The sequence below is a fragment of the Pogona vitticeps genome, chromosome 13, assembly GCF_051106095.1.
Source record: "Pogona vitticeps strain Pit_001003342236 chromosome 13, PviZW2.1, whole genome shotgun sequence".
Classification (NCBI taxonomy): domain Eukaryota; kingdom Metazoa; phylum Chordata; class Lepidosauria; order Squamata; family Agamidae; genus Pogona; species Pogona vitticeps.
The window spans coordinates 1374759-1398472 of NC_135795.1; the positions used below are offsets into that span (position 1 = coordinate 1374759).

General features: G+C 47.7%; 3 protein-coding genes across 3 annotated transcripts; 1 reads left to right on the forward strand and 2 right to left on the reverse strand.

Moving 5' to 3' along the window:
* The first annotated feature begins 5301 nt into the window (after positions 1-5301).
* On the forward strand, positions 5302-12547 carry LOC110090443 (mesothelin). Its single transcript, XM_072982602.2, has 10 exons — positions 5302-5390; positions 6074-6155; positions 7165-7208; positions 7835-7937; positions 8152-8336; positions 9086-9232; positions 9705-9838; positions 10672-10805; positions 11556-11650; positions 12282-12547. Exons 2-10 carry the CDS (start codon positions 6113-6115, stop codon positions 12501-12503), a joined length of 1107 nt encoding a protein of 368 aa, XP_072838703.2. The 5' UTR covers positions 5302-5390; positions 6074-6112; the 3' UTR covers positions 12504-12547.
* A 1108-nt stretch (positions 12548-13655) lies between these two features.
* LOC144584658 (uncharacterized) lies at positions 13656-21546 on the reverse strand. The gene is made up of 6 exons (XM_078381219.1): positions 21273-21546; positions 20785-20918; positions 18563-18693; positions 18049-18143; positions 16128-17355; positions 13656-15237 (listed from the first exon to the last, which is right to left on the reverse strand). Exons 1-6 carry the CDS (start codon positions 21306-21308, stop codon positions 15152-15154), a joined length of 1710 nt encoding a protein of 569 aa, XP_078237345.1. The 5' UTR covers positions 21309-21546; the 3' UTR covers positions 13656-15151.
* On the reverse strand, positions 21502-23117 carry LOC144584727 (mesothelin-like protein). Its single transcript, XM_078381557.1, has 3 exons — positions 22983-23117; positions 21828-22012; positions 21502-21507 (listed from the first exon to the last, which is right to left on the reverse strand). The coding sequence occupies exons 1-3, from the start codon at positions 23095-23097 to the stop codon at positions 21502-21504; spliced, it is 306 nt and encodes a 101-aa protein (XP_078237683.1). The 5' UTR covers positions 23098-23117.
* Between the last annotated feature and the right edge of the window lie 597 nt (positions 23118-23714).

Sequence of the window (23714 nt, forward strand, 5' to 3'; positions counted from 1 at the left end):
TAGCAAATGATCAGCCACTGCATTTATTTCCTTGTGACCAGAGGAAATATCTTATTGGCGGATTTACACTTCTCCTTTCATAGCAGAGATGCTTTTCCTGGGTGTGAAGCTTTCGGCTTAGTCCCTGAGGTGGGAAAATGAGGCCAGGGTGTAGTTGACAATCTTTGTTGTCAGCTACGGGTGTGTCACCACAACCTAGCTTGTCACATCAAATTTAATTTCTCTCTGACCTCCCGAAACTCAGATTTACCCATTTCTGCATGCATCCCTTCCTCCTTCCAGGACCTGGACCCTGAAATTTGAAATTTGAGCGCCCTTCTGTGGAACAATAACAAAAGACAGAAAAGAAAATAGACAACGTGGCTCAACACAATAGAACAAGGTTATCTGTTTTTAATAACACCAACACAGTTTATCAGTTGTGGCTGAAATCCGGTTGCTTAGCAGAACAAGTCACAATTAGAGGAGGCCCACTGAAGCAGTGGGGACTGGGTGAGTCAGCTCCCCTGTAGGTTCTATTGATTCTAATGGGTCTACTCTACTTGCAATCTGCTCTAGTGTAAATGGGGCTGAATTCAGTGGCACCTACTTCTTTATTGTAGAACCAAAGTGAGTAGGGGGTGGAAGAAGTCCATTTTCTTTATTACAGAAGGCTGGAAACTTTGATTTACTCTTTAATAGATTCTGATGGTTCTTATTTTATTTGTACCAGGGCACTGCACAATTTTAAATTATGGGTGTATATGAAGTATGGTAAATGAAACAGAGAAGGACTGGGGCTTTAAAATGTGAGAATTATCTTCCTGGACCAGGCATACCCCATTGTGGTTCCATCTGACCCGGCCATTCCGTCTTCAGCCACCAGCATCGACACATCGCAAGGAGCTTTCATATACATGCATCATTGATACTTATTTATTGAATTTTATTAATAAATAAGGCCCAACCCCTTGCGGACGAATGACGGGCCTCCCTCGGGGTGGCTACCTGGAGGCGCATGGCCTGGGAGGTCATGTGGCACCAAACCGGGAAGGGCTTTGTATGCGAGCGTCAGGACTTTGAACCTGATCCAGGACACAACAGATAACCAGTGGAGATAGAAAGAGAAATTTGACTTTACTCTTGGCATTCAGGCAGCGTTGCCAGGTCAGCAACAGGAAAGACTGTGTTTTCGCACTGCTAACCTGGCTCGCCTGGCGTCGCTCTCGCTTCGCTTTGGAAGCTCGTCTCATTTGCCTCGGCTGGTGACTAGAAAAAGGAGCTGTTTTCTAGAACCGAGCCTGTTGCAGGTTTTTGCAGGCAAAAAGATCTGCCAGGGACTTTCCTAGCCCCTCACGCTGTGCATTCCCCATCTGTGCATAGATTTCCCATAACTGACAAATAAACCAAGCGCCCCTTGCCCCTTTTTTCACTTCGTTGGTATGTTGATTGCGTTTCTCAACCTCACTGAACGTTTTGATTGTGTCTTCTTTCAATTCTGTCTCTTGGATAAATGGACAGATTTTGCACGCAGCTCTGCCTGCAAGTTCAACAAAGGCGGCAAGGGATTTAATCCATTTTCTGGGGAAACTTCAGCGCTCCTCTTCCTGACTGACAAAGATGCAGGTGAGGAACAGCATCACCAAGCAACTCAGAAATGGCTCTTTCACTATATTGCCTCTAGAAAAAAATGATAACTGACTTTCTTCCTGAAGAACAATGGGTTTTGTTTGCAACTACCCTTTAGAGGAGAAAGGAGGAGTAAAAGTACCCGTATTTTTCGCTCCATAAGACGCACCTTTCCATAAGACGCACCAATTTTTTAGGAGAAGAAAACAGGAAAATATAATCTGTTTTCTTCGCTCCATAAGACGCACAGACTTTCCACCCCCCTGTTTTGTGGGGGGAAAGTGCGTCTTATGGTGCGGAAAATACGGTATTTCAAATCAATAAAATTCAATAACATAGACCCGCTATATTTTATCTGCCACAACGCCCGTGGCATAGCCATGTGGGCCAATTCTAATTTGACCCATTTTAGATTTGTCAATTAGTCTGCCGTTGGGCACATTCTATTTGAATATTGTTGTGCAGCCAATTTAACAGCTTTTTTTTTTTTTAAAGCGGGTTGTGATATAATGGCAGGAGGGAAATAACAATAAAAGCACAGCCATGTCATCAAAACTAGAATTCAGCTATGTTTCTCGGCTGTTCTGTTTCTCCCCAAGAAGTTGCTACATTTTCTGGAGGAAGCGTGGCTTGAAAAAATATATATACAAGAGTTTCTTTTCTTTTTTTCAAGGCTGGAAAATAAGCTCCGGGCAAACAAACCCACTGAAATTACCCTTCCTGATGATTTCTTGGCATCCATTTGACAAGTGTGGCAAAAGACCTTTGTTCTGGGTCTGTTATTCCTCCAGAATAGACAGGAAGGAAGATCCCTGGGCAAACAGGGGAGCTGGATAGGAAGCTTTAAAAATCTCTTCCTTAGCAGCCAGTTGCTTACTTGAAAGAAAGAAAGAAAGAAAGAAAGAAAGAAAGAAAGAAAGAAAGAAAGAAAGAAAGAAAGAAAGAAAGAAAGAAAGAAAGAAAGAAAGAAAGAAAGAAAGAAAGAAAGAAAGAAAGAAAGAAAGAAAGAAAGAAAGAAAGAAAGGCATTTGCTTGTTGGTGGAAAGAAAGCCAGGAGGAAGCCCACTGGGTTTCTGGTGGAAGGGAGTTCCACAGCCTGGGAGCAGCCATACAGTGCTCTTATCTCCCGTCCTACCAGAATGAGACTTTCCCTCTGGCCTGTTAGATTCCCTTCCCTGAGTGCTCTGGAGTTCTGCATAGTTCAGACCAGACTATAAGGGCAACGCTTGTTTCCAGCAACTGGCCTGTTTTCTCTGGGGTTTCCAGAGAGATCCATGCTTGGCCCGTGTTGGCCTTCCAGTGACCAGTCACAAAACAGAGCTTGCTGGAGTGCAAGGTACAGAAGTGAGGAATAGCAGGTGTGATGACAAACAAACAGTTTTGTCCACTTGGGTGAACACCACTTCTAAGTACGGACTAAGTTTGACAATGGAAAGAAAGAAAGAAAAAGAGAGAGAAAGAAAGAAAGAGAGAAAGAGAGAAAGAGAGAGAGAAAGAGAGAAAGAGAGAAAGAGAGAAAGAAAGAGAGAAAGAAAGAAAGAAAGAAAGAAAGAAAGAAAGAAAGAAAGAAAGAAAGAAAGAAAGAAAGAAAGAAAGAAAGAAAGAAAGAAAGAAAGAAAGAAAGAAAGAAAGAAAACTTCCCTCCCAGGCAATACATCTGAAGACTTTCAAAGGAAACCAAATAATTTTGATCAATGAATTTTTTTAAGGAAAACCCACATTTTCCATGTTGCCTTTGGCAAAACCCCTTTATGCCTCTATCTCCGTGTCTCTCACTTTTCTCTGTTATTTCTAGTTCATGAGCATTTCTGTCCAGGAACCGGGCCTTATGAACTTGGCACCATGCACGCTGATGGTTAAATGCACACAGGAAGGACGTATTATGACTGTTGAATTCCCAGGGAAAGGTGAAGGGGTTTCAGTTGCACCAACAGTTCTCTGCTTTCTTTGGCACATCCCTAGTTATAAACAAAAGGTTTCGTACATGGGCTTAACATTCTTCCAGCTGGCACATTTGCTTCCTACCAGCTTTCTGTCCATTGGTGCCAAAGGAGCATGGCGTTTACTAGGGATATGCAGCTAAACGCCTCTTTAAAAGTCCACTTCTTTATCAGAAAGCCACTGCTCTTTAAGAAATGTTTTAGAAATCCACTTCTCTGGATTTAAAAAAGAGAGAAAGCCACTTCTCCTTTAAAAATAGTTAAGAAATCCACTTCTCTGTGGAAGGCTTTCCTCCCTTAATCCTTTGCTGATTAAAAACTTGGGCCTGGAATTGTTGTAACCCTAAACTCTGCCCTCGGTTTTTAGGAATGCTGGACCTATTGGATTTAGAGAGTTTTAAAATGCTTTGAAAACTCATTTGGATGGTGGCTCTTCTTAGTATCGTAGGCTCAGTGTTTCTCTTTTTAAACGTTGTTCCGTGTAATGGATTTCATGGTGATTGTTGCATCGTTTTAGTTGATTCTGAGACCCCCTCTGAGGAGAAAGGCGCCATGGAAATGAGTAATAAGCAAACGAACAAACCAAACAACCCATCATCCACACTTTCAAGAGGGGTGAAAAGTTGGAAAGCCATGCGTAAGAGGAAGCTAAGAGGAACCTAATATAAATGGTGGGAAAAATACTGATAAACATCACAGCAGGTCCCAGGACTTGAAGAAAAACGAAGTGTTCCATCTGGCAGAGAGCTGGATTTAAGACCACGTCCAATCTGAATGCTGTCTTGTTATTTTTGGCTTCATTTTTCCTTCATCATCACAGTATTCAGAGGCAATCTTGAGCTTTAAGCTTGTTTGTTCACACAGAAAGCCGGTGGTGGCTCCCCCCTGTTTTTGATATTATTATTATTATTTTAATCTTTGCAGAATAGGAACATTGCTCAAGTCGGGGGGGGGGGAAGAGGAGTCGCACTGCGGCTTGTATCGCCCCCGGGGAGTTTTTGGCAGCGACTGATCTTCTGTGTGGGAAGCGTCAGTCAGAAGGTCAGTCCTGCTACCACTTTGAACAGGGGTAAAGAGGCATTTCGGAGAAAGACGCCGATTTGTGGCACATGGAGAAAACACGTTGTCTCCATAAAACTTGGCAGGGGGGGTATATGAGGATGGCAGTCCCCAGAATACAACCCCGTCTTTGGATGACCAACCTGTAGATGGCTTGCTATACGGCCTGCTTCCTATACTAATTTGATTCCTTCAGCGGCAATTTAACAGCATTAAACCAAAGGCTTTTTCAGATGCAGCATTCATTTGCCTACATGTATAAGGTTCTGCACTGATTTTATCTGCAATTTCCCCACCGTTCTCATAATGCTTAATAGAATGTCTCTCCTTTTTTTGGTGATTTTCCTGTGCTCTGTCCTCTCCTCAATGGCCCTGCTCAGCTCTTGCAGACTGAAGCTTGTGGCTTCCTTTCAGGACTCAGTCCATCTCGTATAGGGTCTTCCTCTTTCCCTGCTGCCTTCAGCTTTGCCCAGCATTACTGGGTGTGTAGTCCATGAAAGAAACATTGTCCAGCTTTTTTTCCAGACCTCCTGCCACCTTCACATGGCCAAGCACTTAACATAACATACCTTCCAGCTAAGCCTTTATTTCCTGGATTAACTTGATCTCCTCTTGAGTGGCCAAACAGTCAAATTTTTGAAAAAAATTTCACACGTCAGTGGGTGCGGCGGACACTTGATATTTACCTTACCTTTTTCAATAGAAAAGGTCATTCCTTCTTTACCTGAGTAAAAAGGAGGCTGTTTGGATTTGTTCACTCCAGACCAAGAGGAGAAACTGGTGGTACGTACAGCATATGATAAGAGATGTTTCTCTTGCCTTATCTTCGATCTTTGGACAGTGGGTTGTTCCCCAGATCCTCCCTGCTAACTGAGTCCAGTTCTCATTTCCTCCACCCATCTTTCATTTCCAACTGAAGACTGTCCTCCATTTCTATCTTTCCTTTCTTTGTCGTATATGGGAAGAGGATGAGGGAGGAAAGCCAGGGAGATCTTTTGGATCTTGATTCAACTCTAGCCCTAATCAGTGATTATAAAATAAAATATCTTTACCCTGAATAGAGGAGAGCACGCTGGCCCCAAACCCCATTCCTCCGTCTCCAGTTCTGCTGGTCCTCGAGAGGGGTCTGATCCATGTCGGAAGCCCTCACAGACGGAGTTGTCTGCCTTCTCCCAAACCACCCTCTTCAACGAGTAGAAGAGCGATGGAACCAGAAAGGCAGGGAGCAAAGCTGGCAGGCTCCCACTTGCCTATGTTTTTAAAAAGTGCCTGCTTTAATGTTGGCCTTATCGGGCTTTACATTTTTAGGGTGGGCAATATGATTAGGTAGGACGACTTCGATCTGGGCTTCTCTGATGTAAACCCATCCACCTCCGGGGTCCTCCTTGATTTAAGTTGATTGATGCGAAATTATCCCTGGCCATAAGTTGAAGTCTAATTTCTTTCTTGGTTTCTTTCTTCTCCAGTGAGTGGATTTAACCGGGCAGAGGGACCCACGTGAAATAATGCTACACCCACTCAAGACCCTCACCTACCTCCTAATTGCCGGTGGGTATCACCATGCACCCATATTGTAGGCCCATATGCTTTTTGTAAATGCATACAAAAGTGTTTTTGCTCGGTTCAATAAGTTTTCTTTTTAACTTTAGTTTGTATTTTTGTCTTGTGTGTATTGCATTAGAGTGTATTTTCCTTGCTTTGTATCCCCCCCTTTATTGATTTAAATAAAAATGGGGAAAATATTGGAAGTCATTACATTATATCCCCCCTCCCTCCCATCTCCCTGGGAAAGCTGTTGAGCGTTTGGTGTGTGGCACGTATATTTTAGAAATCAGAAATCAAAGCCCAAACATGTCATGGTAAAATTCCAAGCCTTTCTGCCTCTGCACTTTTTACTCATTTGGGAAGACAATGAGGCGTTCCTCCTCATTGATTCTCATTAGCCCACTCGGTATTAAACCGAAGGCTATAGAGCTATCGCCAAAGCCTTACTGAAAACCCACCACGTCCGATGCAGGGAAAAGTGAAGTATACCGTCATCCATGTGGTCTCTGCTAGAAGCAAATAAAGCAGTTAAACCAGTCTCTTTTGAGCCGGGGACATTCCTAGTCCTGGGGGGGAAATCAGAGCTCATCACAAAAAGGGAAAACAACACACACCACAATCTGGGCTGACTGCCAAACGGCTAAAGGAACCGCTTGAGCGATGCGTTCTCCAAAGAATCAGTCCTTTATACTTTTGCTGTCAGTCTTTGTTTGTCCTATCAAAGTAAGTTGTCACATTGGGTTCCCTATTTTCACATTTGCAGGTAGGTTTTCTCCACTAGCATACTAAGCAGCCTTTTCCATACCTTCTGCCTCCAAAGTTATTTTTTTTTCTCAGATAACGGTTCTCCACAAAAGCCATCTTAAATGTGCTCCTCGCTCGCCCTTCCGTCTGCCGGCACTTCTCTCGTCAACTAACCCCGGAATCCGGCATCATCATGTTACCCAAGAGGTGATACATCTCAAAACTAATTCTTTTTCCCCTGATTCAAATCTTGTTTTCCATCTTTCAGGTTGGGCAGTGGTCACGGTACCCAGTTCTGGGGCGGAATCTCCAGTAAGTATGTCGTTTCTGCTCATTTATATAGTACGCATGCCCTCACAGGGTCTCTGACGGGTCACATTCTGTGTCGTGGAAAGAAGCACAAAGATGATAACTCACATGACACACTCCTACTGTGTTGCTTAGAAATAAGGAAGACATCTTAAAGCACTCCACGAAAGGATGGTGTGTGGCCTGCACCCCACCTTAGTGCGCGTCCAAAACACATATACACATACCTTAAAACAAAGACAGAAAATACGTACCGTATTTCCATTGCTGGGCCCACCAAAGAAAGCTGTTAGCATCAACAGCACTGGCCTTGGCACAGGAGAGAACCAAAATTCTTCCTGACCTCGTTTCCCTTCCCTCTTGCCACCGTTAGCACCAGGGGATTGTTGTATCTTGGACTACCAGCAGCCAAAATCCCCAGACCACATGATTGGGGGATTCTGGGAAACGTACCCCAGATATAGATGGTTAACTGACAGCAGCCGAGGGCTTTGGGTTTCTAGTAGAGAAGACCTTCTTCCACGCGGCTATTTTTGTCTAGGTCAGGAAAGCTGATTCCTGAACTGCCTGCGATCCTTGACACAACTTTTTTAGCCCTTTCTCACGAGGATTTCTTCTCCTTTTTGCAGACAATCCTGAAACATGTCCTCCCCCCCTCCTGTCCACCAGGAAAACTACTTCCGTCGGTGGTCGAAAGCCTCCAACCCTCAAGACGGAAACGGGCCTCTGAAGGTGAGGCGGCAGAAAGCTTGACTTCACGTACCCGTTGCTAGAAGTATAAGCACAAGGGAAATATTCCCTTAAGGGTTTTCTGTGGGCAACTGGTTGGCCATTAAGATGTGGGTCTGACCCAGAGGGACCTTTCATCCATTCTTTCCCTCATCTGGGCCTGGAGGGACCTGAAAGCTGAGCGAGCTTCTTTACCACCCGAGTCTTGTCTTCACAGATTGCCCACCCGATAAAACCATTACGGTCGAGACCCTCAAGGATCAGCTGATGCCGATTTATTATACACCCGACGAGCTTGGGGCATGCTTGAAAGGTCAATTCCTGCTGGACAATCTCCCTCTAGTTACTGCACAAGCTTACACTGACCTCCAGATGTTTAAACTAAAGCAGAACCTCGACCGGGTAAAATAGATCTTTTGCTGGAATAAATGCAAACTGTTTTTGACTTGGTGGCGGGAGGGGTGTAGATGACAGCCATGGGTTGATTACAACAGGACCCTCATATCCACGGGATCACTATCCACAGTTTCATATTAAAAAATGTAAAAGAAATAAAATCTAGAAAAAAAACTATTTTCACATGTATTACCAGAACAAGCCACTGGATGGAGACAGAGACCATCCTATGAATACTTGTTACTGATGAATAACCAACCCTCGTTCTTAAATAGGTGAACAGGGTTTAGATGCATCAGTACTTCGTGAACCAACACAATTTACCAGTCAGAGCTGACAGAAAAAGAAGGATGCACATACGGGGGAGGGGGAGTGTTATCATAGCAGAAGCATAGGAATGATCTACTGTTTTTATGAATTAGATCATTTATGTTTTATATATATTTTTAGTTGTACATCACCCAGGGTAACCATTGGCTAGATGGTCTGTGTATAAATCCAAAGATGATAGATAGATAGATAGATAGATAGATAGATAGATAGATAGATAGATAGATAGATAGATAGATAGATAGATAGATAGATAGATAGATAGATAGATAGATAGATAGATAGATAGATAGATAGATAGATAGATAGATAGACGGACGGACGGACGGACGGACGGACGGACGGACGGACGGACGGACGGACGGACACATTGATAGAGCGATATCTTGTCTGCTGAAACCTTCATGTTTACTGCTTTCCTACAGGAATTTCCTGAAGGATACACGGACGAGGTTCTTGCTAACCTTGGCGTTCTCCTTGAAGTAATGAGTGAAGACGACATTAAAAAATGGAACATCGCCTCTCCTAATACACTTGGTGCTTTGCTAAGCACCGAACCCACCGATGACGTGGTAATTAAGAGCAAAGCAGAGGACTGCTTTTTATACGCTCGCTCTGGCTGGATTTTGCTCACCCTCCCTTTTCTACACTGGCTTCTACATCCTTCTATGTATATATTCCATATCTGTATGTCTCTATCTCTTTCTATTTATACCCATCCATAACTTCCTTTAAATACAACCTACGGAGGTTTCTCTGTTGTTTTCCCCCTCATTTATGACACTAAGTGATGTTGCTTTTAATTTTTAGGGTCAGCGTGGTATAGTGAATTACGAGAGTCAGACCGTGATGCAGGAGACCTGGGTTCAAATCCCCATTCGGCCATGAAAACCCACTACAGGGAGTGAGATATTTAAAGAGTGGCTTTACTATTCCAGTCCTCAGTGAGTTTGCATGGCTGAGCGGGGATTCGAACCCTCTTCTCCAGAATCCGAGTCCCTCACTCAGTCCACCCCCCCACCCTGGGTTTCCCATCTCTTTTAGGCCTCCTTAATTATTCAGCAGTATGTGCACCGTGGAAATCCTCTCAACGCTGCTGCGCTCAACGCAATTGGACCGAGCTACATTTGCATCCTGAATCCGGACCAGTTGAACATGATCAACGAACAAGCCATAAAGTGAGTGAATTTCTTGTAATACTTTTTATTTACTGGGAAGAAAAAGGCTATGGTTTTATTTTTGCTTAGCCAACATGGATTCTTGTGTCTTGAATAAAATATTGTTCCCAAAGATAGTGAGTGCAGAATAAATAAAAGGAAGGAGATAAGCGTCTGTGTTTCAACAAGGTTCATGTTGCTTGACATGCGTTTTCCCACTGGTACAACAGCCCTTTAAGGTAGGCCAGTATTACTGCAACCATGCATCATTCTTGGGAAAATTCATCTCTTCCAGAAAGTGAGAGGATTATATCCAAGTTTAAAGGGAGATCTGAAATGATCCCATAGCGTATGCTACAGAGAAAACCCTGAAGCTTTGATCCTTGGGGAAATGGACTCTTCTCAGAGTTAAGAGTTAGTGTCCCCCAAATCAAATTCATTAATTAGCTGCAATTAATCCTGTCTTCCGTCCTGCAATGGGATTTCTTCAGCGACAAGTGGTTCAGCAAGCAGACTCGCGGGTTAAACTTGTCAGGAATTATGTTCCAATGGATGATCACAAAACTCACCATGCTAAACGCAAGATAGGGAGGTAAGGAAAAAAACCTTGCACTGTGACACACAAACATCTTTCACCAGTGGAGGGAGCACCTCTTCTAAAAACATGTGCTAAATGCCTAGTCCAGTTGTTCCTCCAGGCAAAAACACCGCAGAAGACCTGACCTTCGTGGTAGATAGTTCTGCTTCGGTCCAGCTCACAAACGACACCTCTAATGACAGCCATTAAGCCAAGCTGGGAGAAAGGTGGAAAGGCCACCTTCTGAGCGATTGTTTTCTCTCTTTTCCCTTTACAGGATGGCCACACCTCTGGAGCTCTCCAGATGTTCCCAAGCCACTGTGGATAAACTGTATCCAAAAGCCAAACGGGCCTTCTCTGACCGCCATAACGCATTCCCAGAGTTTTATAACCTCATGAAGCCATACCTGAGTAAGTAGGTAGCATCCCGCGGGGAGATGCAGTTGGCATTCAGATTTCCTTAGGCTTGGGGAAGAAGTCTTGACTTTGATTTCCCTATAAATGTAATTAAAAGGACGGCAAGATGCTTTCTACCCTCTACAAAGTAGGGGACCTGCCATTAAATTATCCCTGCCCATTGGTCATCTAACCTCTGTTTCAAAGCCTCTGGTGGGCTGTGCAATCTTTCCCCCATGGGAAACGACAGGACGGTTCGTTGGTTCGCTTACAGATTTCTGAATGTTTTTTAAAATGTTACAAATTTGCTTTGAAACCTTGATAGACCATTACTTTAAATATGATCTTTATACAGCATTTTTAAAACTGCTGATTGTTTTATTGCTTCCGTTGTCGTGCACTGGCTTGGGGTCCCCGATGGGGAGAAAGGTGGCATATAAATATTATAAATAAAAATAAATCCCCCCCACATGAGATTTCCATGTGCAAAGTTTGAGAACCATCAAGGAAATTTTGAGGGTCACCGGCAGAGAAGAGCTTTAAAAGAAAAGATGGTGTTATTCCTCTTGCTGAAAGGCTGAGAAAGGGTTATAAGCAAACTTTCCACAGCTGAGTGAGTTAGGTCTCTGGCTGTGGAGCCAGAGGTCGGGAGTTCGATTCCCCCACGGTGCCTCCTTGACAGGGGCTGGATTGGATGATGCCTAGGTTTCCCTTCCAGCTCTGCCATTTTAACATGGTGACAATGATGATCGTTCTTCTCTTTAGGAGGTGCTCCAGCTGAGGATCTGAAGGCCCTAAGCAAAAGCCCAGTGAACATGGACATTGAGACCTTCCTGGGCTTGAAAAATGATGTCCTGATGGTAAGTGAGGTGATGACTTAAGCGCTGAAAGTGAACCCCCGCAGAAAAACTAGAGCTTCTAAATGAATGGAGTGTCCAAGAGAAGCAAAATCCAAAAATATCAGGGCGCCTTTACAATATATCTCTCGGAACTTTGATGGAACTTAAGTCTAGTTCCTCGGGTAATATTCTGAAAAAAGTGAGCTGTCCCCGACAGTATCTTGGGCCATACTTCAGCTTCAGATTTGTCCATGAATTCAAGTCTTTGGACTGTCATCAGATGAGGTTCAAGACAATTCATGCCCTGGCTTGGAATCCGCTTGTAAACTTGTCACCTCAGTGCAAACCACAAGGGCTATAATATTTTAGCGATTGGGCTGAGGTCCATGAAACCTGGAGACGTGATAGATCCCAAAGAGGGGAGTGAACCTGGCAAATGTCAGACTGCTAACTCAAGGGGTCCCTGACACAGAGCTTCTGGATCAACAGAGGTTTCCAGATAGTCTTCAAGGGCAGCCCCACCTACAGCACATTGTAGTAATCCAGCCTGGTAACGGGTACGACAGGCGTTACTGATTTGGAGCGCCTTTGCTCAAGTGAAAGGTGAAATCTTCTCCTCCGAAGCTTCTCAATGGGCTCTCTTTTTCGACAGAAACTGACCCCCAGTGAAGTAAAAGGTTTGCTGGGAAGGAACGCAGAAGCGCTGAAGGAGCATCAGTCTGAATTTCCTATCAGAGACTGGATCCACAAACAGAAGCAGGAGGAGCTAGAAATCCTGGGCATTCAGGGCGGGATTCCCGACGGATACATTACTCTGGCACGGGCCCCAAACCGTAAGAAACGGAGGGTGGTCTTAGCTTTCAGGCAGGTGTAAATCCTAGCCACCCAGGAGGCAATGATCTTCCCCGCATGGCTTTCCATTCTGTGAGTGCTCCGGTCTGTCTGTGGCAGAAAGACCTGGAATCCCCCCGGGGGGGGGGGGACAGGCAGAGAAGAGAATCCCCCCCATGCTGCCCTTGCATAGGATGAAGCCATCCCTTTGTGGCTCCATGCCTGTGACCACAGAGCCTCAAGAGGAGGTGTGCGTTCGTTCGGACTGTGACCCACCATGAAAACCCCCCAATGATGAGACCTGAATAAATTGTGCAAATAAAGCAAAGGTGGTTTGGCTTGGCATGTTTCGTTTTTTCTTACAGGACAAGGAACCATAATTATTGGTGACACTGCTCAGAGACCCCTTTCCCCCACACACACCTGGTTCCCCCTGGCCTTCTGAGTTTAACCAGCGGCCACGGACCCATTTTCACACAGCTCTCCGTTTCAACGGGAAATAAACCTGTTTTTAGTTGGGATGCTGAGTTTGAAACACTTTAATAGGCTTTTGACTCTCCCCCCCCAAACTCTAACAATATCAATAGCACAACGTTTTACAGAAGATGGGGGGGAATGACATCCCATTGCGATAACATCAGTAGCAACCGATAAAGGAGGTAGAAAGACCAATAATACCCTACAGAAGCATCCTTTCTCTCTCCAACTGCCAATGACCCGCCGTTAGCTCAGGGGGAGTCCAATTCCATGGGGGCAGTGAATCCATTTTGGGTCTTAGTGTGGAGTTACAGGAGTTGCCTAAGGCACTGAACACTTTCCTTGAGAAAGTGCCTTTAAATTTGAAGCTTAAATTTAGCTTGAATTCACAACACTGCCAAAACTGGGGTCACCAGCTCCCCTGGACTGCCTTGCTTCAAAAGGTGCTCCTGATTTCAGTAACAAATTCTACCAGAAACAGCTTCTCCCAGCCAGATTTGAATTTCACAGAATCCACTCCGGGCTTTACTGTGACCTTTAAATGCGCTATCCAAGGTGCTGAACCTACGGGGAGGTGGATCAGGTTCTAGCAATTTGGACAGCTCCAGGAAAGTTCGGCCGAAAACCCAGAGCAGATATTTATTTTATTTATTTATTTATTTAATTTATATGCCGCCCACTCTACCCAAAGGTCTCTGGGCGGCTTACAACAATTAACCCTCCTGAGAGGTCCTGAGAGGATTAGCATAAATTTCCACCCCAGCTGGTCAGCGTAGCCCTTCGTTCAACCTCAGCAGGACAGCCAGATGACCAACCAACTCTGCCTTTCACCCATTACCTACTCATGCAGAAGAGGAGCAAAGCATGAAGGCTTGGTGATCTTCAGGACCAGCGTCACAGGCTGACTGTAGCTCTGTGAAGACAAAGGCTGCAGCAGGACCTGGGTGCAAGGCAAGACGTCCCAATTCCACTACGGTTGAATCCTGGGGCACACGGTTGGATTTAGACCCATGACTTGCCAGAAAACCTCTTGAAGGAACGTTGCATTTGCTCCAGAGCTAACTGGGGGACATGAAAGAACCAAACCTAAATGCCTGTCTATGCCTTTCTTCCCAGGAAGGTCTTGAGAATGATAAACAACCTGTCAGAATTCTGATAATATTTGGGGGGGGGAGAGAGAATGCTATGCAGCTGTTAACTATGGACTTGAAATGTCTTCATCCAGGTTCGCAGGATGATCACATTTTCCAGCAGTCCATACTTAGTCTTCAGGTGGAAAATGCACCCCACAACTCAGCCACTGCTCTCTTAGTCAGTAAAAGCTCTTCTGATTTCCTGATGGGCTTCCGGCCCCAGCGGGTATGTTTCAACAACTTCCAAATTCAGTACAGAGCCATTTCTACTTTCTGCATCCATTTTATCACAATATTTTAACTTTACACAGAATCTGAACACTGGTCAATGGCAGAGAAATATTCTCAGAGATCCAGTTCCAAGGCCAGTCGTGAGAAAACAAGACATTTGGGGAAATATAATTCATAAATATCTTCCTCTTTCATCTCCAAGGTCTGGGTCCCAGAAGACCTGCCGGGCTGGTCAAAGACCTACCTCAACCGTACATTATGAAATCAACGGGCATTCTCAAACACTCATTGCTCTGGACAGTCTCCTTGCAGGTCACCGTAGTAGAAGCAGCTGCCCTGGAAGGCAGAAAATCCAGGCTGCATGAAAGTTGTGTTGTTTATGTGTCTTCAACCAAAAGCAATCAAAGAAAGAAGACAATGCTGGTGTTGAGTCACAACCCATGTCTTCCTTTTGCTGTGGGCCCCAATCCATGGTGCTGGTGTAGCTTCACTTACCAAAACAGGTCTAACTAAGGAGCTTTGGGGCACAGCTGTTCCAGGGAGCTCAAAACAGGCCAGATCCTGGCTTGCATTCAGAACAAGCTGGTCATCAGCTGGAGGTCCATACCATCTCCCTTGCAGACATAGGAGCATCAGAAAATGAGCAGATGAAGGGGAAATAAATGCAGCTTCGTGTCACAGCCACCAGGTTGCATGCACATGGAGTAGTTATTAAGCAGACGGTACTGGAAGCAGGAGCAGATCAGGACAACGTTCGTGTTGGTTCATGGAGTCACCACAACTTCTCTTGTAGAACTTTGAAACCATAATGTGTGCAATCACAAGGAAGTATTGGGAGAGGAGAACATTTTCAGAGATGCCACCTCTGGACTGAGACTCCAGCAATAAGGGACAACATCAGAAGAAGCCAGTTGAGGGATCCTCTGGAGGCCAGCGCTAAGGCAGAGGAAAGAGGAGAGAGAGAAAAGGAATCACAGACAGCTCCAAATTTACTTGCCACCAAAATTCTTAGGTGTAAGTCAGAAACTGGCTGATAAATCAAGCTATAATTCCCAGCTGGGTCCTCCGTTGACTTTTCCCCATGGTAGGAAATGGAAAGCTGCTCGTTCCCTAACGAACATGCCTAGGGTCAATAAGGACAGCTTTGATCCACCAGAACCCATTCAGTGGTTTCACACACACTCTTCTGAACCCTGCTTCCCCCAGGTAAGCCACATTGACCCATCAGTGGAAATAATTCCACTATCAAAAGATTTTGGAAGGAAGGAAGGAAAAAATAGAGAGGGAGGGAGAGAGGAATGAATGAATGAATGAATGAATGAATGAATGAATGAATGAATGAATGAATGAAGGAAGGAAGGAAGGAAGGAAGGAAGGAAGGAAGGAAGGAAGGAAGGAAGGAAGGAAGGAAGGAATGATTAAAGACAGATGGAGGGAGGGAGGGAGGGAGGGAGGGAGGGAGGGAGGGAGGGAGGGAGGAAGGAAGGAAGGAAGGAAATTTAATTTCTGCCCTCTCTTTCTTCCAACTCAAGGACCTAAACCCTTTGCTGAGGATACTTCCTAATGGACAACTCCTAGCACTGTCCATCGACAGGAACTATGGAACTATTTCCCCTTTTTCATTCTTAACTCTTCCCCCCCCCCTTCCCTACTTTTGAGGGAAACTAAGTGGTTGTGGGAAAGCACAGGAGTCTTGAAGTGAAAGGAACTGCCTTCTGTACCCATCCAACCTTAGACGCCCATTTGTAAGTCAAGCGACGGCACCGGCCACAGGGCCGGCTGCAAAGCTCTACACACACACACACACCCTGGCCGTCAAGGCTTACCGCTCAGGGGCTGAATGTTGATATAGCCGTTTGGGGTCGGATACACGGGGGCTTTGGTTCTTGGAGGTGCTTTGCTGCTTGGCCTTTTGGTGGAGGACGGGCTGGTGGCATTGGGCCTGGGCTGAGGTGGAGCCGGAGGCCGTGCAGTTGATGTCAGGGTCACACCTGACCTGGTGGAAGCGAAACCCTTGCTCTCGGTTGTAGACGCCCTAGCGCTGGTGGTGAGATTTACGAGGACGGCAGTTGTGGGCGAGAAGGTTGTGTTGGGAGCCCTCGTCATGTTGGAGTCCGTGGCAACAGGAGGTGGGCTTGTGTGGGTGGTTGTGTTGGAGGTTGCTGGTGTGGTATTGGCAGAGAAGGTCAAGTTTGTGCCTCCTGTAGCGTGAGGGGCGAGTATCCCAACGAGGGTATTGTTTGAACCAGATGTGATGTTGGTGGGGACAACCGTAGTGGAGTCCACAGTGGTGGCCGGGAGGGCTGCGTCACCGGTTGTTGTGGTGTTTGAGTCCACCGTAGTCCTACCGGAGATAGTTGTGTTGGCGTCTCTTGCCATGAAGACAGGGACTGCTGCGCCACCGATGATCCCATCGGAAGGTGTTGTGAAGTCAGAAGAAGTAGCCGTGACTTCAGTGGGGAAAGTCACGGCAGAGTCTACAGTGGTGTTAAGAAGAACGGGGGTGCTGGAATCTGCTGCGGTTGTGTTGAAACCTCTTCCAGTGGTAGATGCTGGGCTTCTGCTGAGGGCATCCTCTGACATCGCAGTAACATTGGGGGAGACAACGGTAGTTTCTGCGGCGAAATCGACTTTAGGAACGGCAACAATGGAAGGAGCTGTGATATTGGTGACGGCGATGGCCACCGGAGTGACATTGGAGAACGGGGTCAGATGGGATCCAGTTGCGGCTACAGGGATGACAGGATGCCACCCTGCAGAGGTGAGGCTGGACGGAGTTGGGGTGTGACCGTCAGGGGTGGCCGAGCGGTTAGCGGCAGGGATGGGGGTCACTGGAGCATCAGCCCTGGCATCGGAGGAAACATTCATGGCGGTGCTTCTGGCTTCCGTGGGGGACGGAGCGGTCATCCCTCCGGTCAGGCCAATCCCAAGAGTGTCCAGCTCAGACTGATACTGACTCTTGATCCACCTGGCTATGGACGGATGGTTTTCCTCTTCTTTCAGAGCAGGCAGATTGACCCCCATCAAACCTTTCACGTCCTGGACGCTCAGTTTCTGCAAGACATTTCGGAGATCATTGCTCATTGAGGGAGTGTCAGAGGGCCTGGCCGTCCTGTAATTATGTTTTCTTCCCCAAAAGCAAAACTGAGCTGTCCTTTCTCTGTAGACACAACTAAAAATATAGGTCCTGCCTGCAGAATAAGCATCTAAAAGTTTTATGACACTGTTATCTATCATTGTTTATGAGAAATGCCGGGGAAACGGGTTGAGATGCAACACGCCATCCTTCTTTAGAAGGGCTGCATCCAGAAAAGCTACCATGACATCCAACCACCGGTGCAGGAGAAATCATCATGATCATCTTAAAACTGCAGAACTAGGACCCTCTGGATCATCCGACTCCAGCCCCTGCCGAAGAGGCACCATGGGGGAATCGAACTCCCAACCTCTGGCTCCACAGCCCAAACCATTGAGCTGTGAACTATGGAAAGATGTCCACCCAGTAACCACAAATACTCTGTTCCCATAGCTTTGACCATTTAAGGTTAGCAAGGGTGCGCTGGGTCTTCCCTGTTTATGCCTGCTTCATCCATCCGGCCCACAACAGCCCGGCAGATATTTCAGGATTCTGGGTCCATGCTCTCCAAGTCATGCCTTCAAAGCAGAACTGGGCGCCTCATTGCGTAGCCTCGCCTTACGGGAGGCTGCGTGAATCACCCAAAGGACTGACACGCCATCAGAACTCACCTGCAGTTCTTCTGGATTTAAACTAAGAAATGTTCCGATGTCCATCGTGACCTCTGATCCAACCAGTTTTTTCAGGTCCTCGACCGGAGCGCCACCTTTAAAAAAAAAAAAGAGTAGAGGAAGAAGTCAAGAAAGTTATGGCAGAAGATCAATATAACTTTATTAGCACCCTTGGGGGGGGACAGTTTCAACCCATTTGCATTTCATTTGGCTTTGCAACAGGAGTGGCGTCCACGTTGTGTTTCATGGCAGGAAATCCACAGGGAGAGAAGGATGACACAGCAGGACAGGTGAGGTCAGAAAGGGGTCGCTGGCCAGAAATCGGGGTCAATGGGGCTACGCTGGAGCAAGAAGCTCCTCACAAGCCCCATCGCCAAAGCTGGAGAGACCCTGGCACTCTCTTATTTTATTTATTTATTTATTTATTAAATTTATACCCCCGCCCCTCTAGACCATGTCTAGAGCTGGAAATGATGGGTGACACGGGGTGATGAAAAAGAACAGCGTTACCCACCTAGATACGGCTGGATAAGACGATAATAGGCACCAGTCCCTTCTTGGCCGGCAAAGGCCTGGCGTGCTTTTCCATACAGGATGTTCTTCTTGCCTTGTGGACACGTAGAGAGATCTAACCTCTCGGTATGCCTGAGCAAGAGGAACAAAACGCAAGAGGTGAGACTTCTGGTGGACGTCCAGAGGCTTTGCTTTGTATGACACACATTCTAGGTATGACTCTAGAAGAGGGTTGTCAGCAGGGCCGGACTGGCCATCTGGCACTTCTGGCAAATGCCAGAAAGGCCGATGGTCAGAAGGGCCGGTTCCTGCCTCAGCGCAGGGCCAGGCTGAGCCCCCCTCCCCAAAAGAGAGCGAGCGAGCGAGAGAGCGAAAGGGAGCCTTCCCTCCCCGCCCCTTGCCTTGCTTTGCCTTGCCTCCTCCTCTTCCTCCTCCTTCCTCCTCCTCCCACCCCCTCCAGCTGGGGCGTCCCCCCCAACCTCCCCGCCCGGCCCAAGAGCGCACCCGCACCCGAGGGGGGGGCAACGCCGAGGCCCGGCTCCTAGCGTGGCGGCGAAGGCAGGCTCTGGGCGGCGGAGGCGGCGGCCATGGGGACGCGGCCGCTCTGCCTACCTCCCGCACCTGCGGAGCCGGTGGCGGCAGCAGCAGCGCGCTTTGTTCGAGGCTAGCGCGGGCAGCTGAGACACTACGGCTTCCCGGCCCTGCCTGCCCGCCGGCTGCTCTCGGGCCGTGGCTGGTGCTGGTGGCCGGCCAGAGGGTCTCGCTGGCGCATCCCCCGCCCCGCTTGCTTGCTCGCTTCCTCACCCTGGCGCGCCGGGGCTGGGGAGGGCCGGAGGGCGGAGCGGGAGCGGCGGCAGGAGGAGGAGGAGGAGGCAGCCTCGCCTTGGATCCTCCCCCACCACCCGCCCGCCCCGCCCCGGCCAGGCCCGCTGCCCGGGCGCCCAGGTGGCCAAGAGCGCACGGTGCCTGGGCGCGTCGCCTTCGCCGGGCGCCCTTGGCCTCTCCAAAGGGAAACGCGTCGCTGGGGGACAGGAGAGGGAGCGGACGCCTCGGCCAGCCTTCCCCGGGTGAGCAGGCAAGGAGGGAAAGCCGGGGGGGGCGGAGAGGGGAGGAGGAGGAGGAAGGGGTCGAGGACGGGGAAAAGAGCGGAGGGGGGGACTGGAAGAGGTGAGGAGGGCCGATCGGAAACTGGAAGCCGAGAAAGCCTCTCCTCCCCGGCAGGGGTGGCCACGCTGACTCCCAGGAAAGCCCCTCTGATGAGGCTGGGCTGAAGTTTCATCGGCAAGCCCAGCCTCGACCGGAGGGATCCTGACCCAGTCCCGGGAAGATCAACTTTCCTGGCCAGTTTTTTTTTTAAGTGAAAATTTCCTCATCAGAGCTGGGCTACGCTGTCTTTGTTTCACCGTCCCCTGAGAATGTCACAACCCCGCTTCAGATACGAGTTGCCTTCTTATCCTGCTCCTTAGGATGCGCTGCGGCAGAAAAGATACACTCCTCTTGCACAGGGAGGTTCTGTTTATTCGTTTTGTTCATATCCTCGGCTCCCTCCCAAGTTTTATCCTCCTCCCTACAGCCCTGTGAGGTAGGCCAGGCTGATGGCGAGAGCACCTCGCTCAAAATCCCCCCGGTGCATTTCAGGGGTCCATGGGGCCAATCCTGGCCCAAAGCCAGGTGGGCCTGTGTCCCCACAGCCAGTGGGCCTGTGTGCTCTAAATGCCAGGGCCGATTTTTGCTCCCAGTCCGGCCCTGGTTGTCAGTACAAAATAATCCTGGGTTTTGGGATGGCCCTTCCCCCCCGCCGAGCTGTTGCTACACAATTGGGGTTCTCGCCAGATCACCCAGCCCTAGGGCTGCGGGAATCCCATTTACAAAACGAAAGAGGAGCATCCTCAGAATTCATTGCTACTGGGGCCCAGGGTAGAAGTAAATAATGCATTTAGCACCTTTTTAGAAGAGGTGCTCCCTCGTACAGGGGTCAATGTCTGTTTGTCATAGCAGGTGCTTTTCATCACCCACGTGTCTGGTTAGTTTTGTGATTAGTGGTTAGAAAGTAAACACAATGACAATTTGATAGTCAAGGCACTTATAGTATCTCTGGGGGGAAACCCCTTGCAGAAGGAATACACATGGCCTTTAATGTCTAAGTTGACCCCAAGGAAGCTTCTTCACCGCATTCAGCCTCTGTTTGCAGCAGAGAAGCCCCAGTCAGAGGCAGCCACTTACCTGATGGCGTCTGGGTCTATCTGCTTCAGCTGATCTTCCTCCAGGTAGCACAGGTATCGGCCTCCCAAGATGTCAAGTAACGGACCGGTGAGGGTGCCCCCGGATTCCATGTACCTTGCAATCAGTTGTTTGATCTGCAAGGAAGGGAGTCAGATTTTAAGAGCACAACCATCCACATGACCACTTAGACCAGCAGCCGATTTAGGCCACGATCTTGTCTCTCAAGAGGAGATCCCACCGGACTGATCCTATTTGTGGACATTGAATAAACCTGCACCTCTTGCCAATCCCTGTGGATAAATATGAATTGTTCAGCCAGAGATGTTAGGATCGTGAAGGAAAAGATCTAAAGAACCAAACCTCCAGTTTTGCAAAAACAAGGAAGGTCCTTTGTCGGGAGGGGAAGGGAAGGGAGTTACTTCTGAGTCCAGAGACCAGACCGTTGGGTGGCAGACATTTCAATCCTCTGACAAATGGGCGCCACTTACCTGCGCCGTCTCCCAAGGCCCGTTTTCGGGATTCATCAGGGCAGCAAGCGTGTCTCTGGAGGTCACGCTCCACTTGGCGATCTCCTCCGCACGGTACTGGCGTGAAAGGGGGCCCAGCAGCTTCAACTGGTCTTCTGGAATCCCATCAGGGTAGACCTGGAAACGTGTTGGGAGGGGAAGGGTGAGAGAACGGAGGACCCCCTTGAGCAGATTGGGTTAGGGGTTAGGGTCATAACTTGGCAGTCACAAAGAGAAACTTACCAATGGTAAGGGAGGGAGGGAGGATTAAAGACAGAGGGGGGGAAGGAAGGAAGGAAGGGAGGGAGGGAGGGAGGGAGGGAGGAAGGAAGGAAGGAAGGAAGGGAGGGAGGGAGGGAGGGAGGGAGGGAGGGAGAGAAAAAGAGAGAAAGGGGGAAGGAAGGAAGGTTCTGCAGGCAGCAGGATACCTGGAGCCCAGAGCAAAGGTGCACGGCCCCTAATGCAATGCTTAAAGCCCCTCAGTCCAAAGATGATAGCAAAGAGCGCCTTCCCAGGGGATGGCCTGCTCACGGTTACCTTATCTAATTTTCTCTTGACCGCGGACAAGTAGTCGTTGGGGAGAGGCTGCTCCATCAGCAGGGCCAGGTTCGCTTTCAGGACCTCGTCGCCCAAGCACGCCTCGAACTCCTGGGCGTTGTCGTACTGGATCATGAAGAGGCTGTCCTCCAGGGCGGTGGCCGTGATGGGGTTCGTCTGGCAAGCTGTGGGCGGAATCCATAGGCAAGGAGTGATCGGTCAGAAGGGGAAGCTGCCCTCCGAGTATTTACGGGAAGGAACCACCACCGTCATCTTGTCAGCTTTGCTTTCCCCTTGGATCACCAGCTCATCATCTTCCCGGTCCTTCTGAATACCCTCCGGAAGGGCCTCCAGGAGGTTTTCCCTCCCACATCCTGCTTGAAAAGACTCAGTGCCACTCAGCTTAAACTAAAAATGTACACAATCTCATGGGGAAGAGTATACAGAATGAGACCTCCCTGGTTTTCCAAAACTATCCTTTATGTCCTCTGACCTACCTATGCTGACCTTCCCTCTTTTCTCTTGGGGGGGAAAAGATCTCTTGATTTTGTCCTAAGTGGCTGGGAGGCATCCAAGGCTCCCTTTACCTTATTTAGAAAGAACTAGGGATTTCTATTCTCTGATCATGATGCATCCCCTAAAATAAACACCCCTAATTTTCCTAAGTGAAGAGTGAACGTGATTGCTTTTCATGAAAAAGCAGACTTGATGACAAGCCACATGGCAGGATAAAAACATGTTTACAGTAGCATAGGTGGGTCAGAAGCCTATTGACCCTTTTTACACCTACACAAGGAAAGTTAAATAAGTTGTGGCTGCAAATGGCCCTCATTGATGAGATCCTCGTTACATTCTTGAACTTGTTCTCTACCTGTCCATGGATATGATGAACACCGCATTAATGATCCGCAATTCACAGCCAAGAGAGTAGGATTTATTCATGGACGTTGTACGCTAGGGCGTGAGTCTTAAATCTCTTTGAGCAGCATAATATTATGTTAAGAAAACAAAAGATGCAATCCATTCCCTAGTTTTCCAGGTAATGTAAAAACTTTCTTTCAGTTTGCTTGCACAAATAAACACACTGAACTACGCTAGAAGGAATTACAAATCACATCAAGGACAGTCTGAACAATAAACTCATTGTTTTCTTACTTTCTGTTGCCCGCCTAGCCCTGGACGAAGAAGCAGCTTCACGCCCGACGGCTTTGAAGAAAAGGAGCATCTTCTCCTTCTGCGAGGCACTTAAGCTGTCATACGCATCCGCCATGTTCCGGATGAAAGCCTTTCTCTCTTCCTTTGGGGGGGGGGAGGAAATCACATTCATATGAAAGTGTATATTATTGGAAATGTTACGAGATAGAAACAAAAGGGGACCCACAAACATACACAGACAGACGTGCAGTTCCAACCTACCTTGTTAATGGAATTCCAGGTGGTGAGATTTAGGTAAGCCGCGAAAATCCCGAGGCTCTCCAAGGTTCCATCATTCCAGGATGCAGGCGCCCTGTATCATCCGGAAACAAGCAACACTGGATTGCGTTACAAAATACTATTGCATAGAACTAATCTTAAAAGTGATTCGGCAGGAACAGAAGGTTCAGCAGCATTTCAAATGCAGAATTTCAAGATATTTTGATGGTTCCATGCTTATTTGGAAAGCAGAAGGACTCTTTCAAAGGAATCCTCCTTAACAGAGCACAAGCCATAAAGCTGAATATTAACTCGCAAATGTTAACTTAGTTCCCAGCCCCCATCCCTTCTGCTTACAAGCCAACAGCGGCCCAAATCCTGTCAGAATCGTGGAAATTGCCCCAGCTAATCGTAGCTAATTGACAGGGGGGTCGGGCGCACAACTGGACATGTGACTGACATACAGGTTGGCAT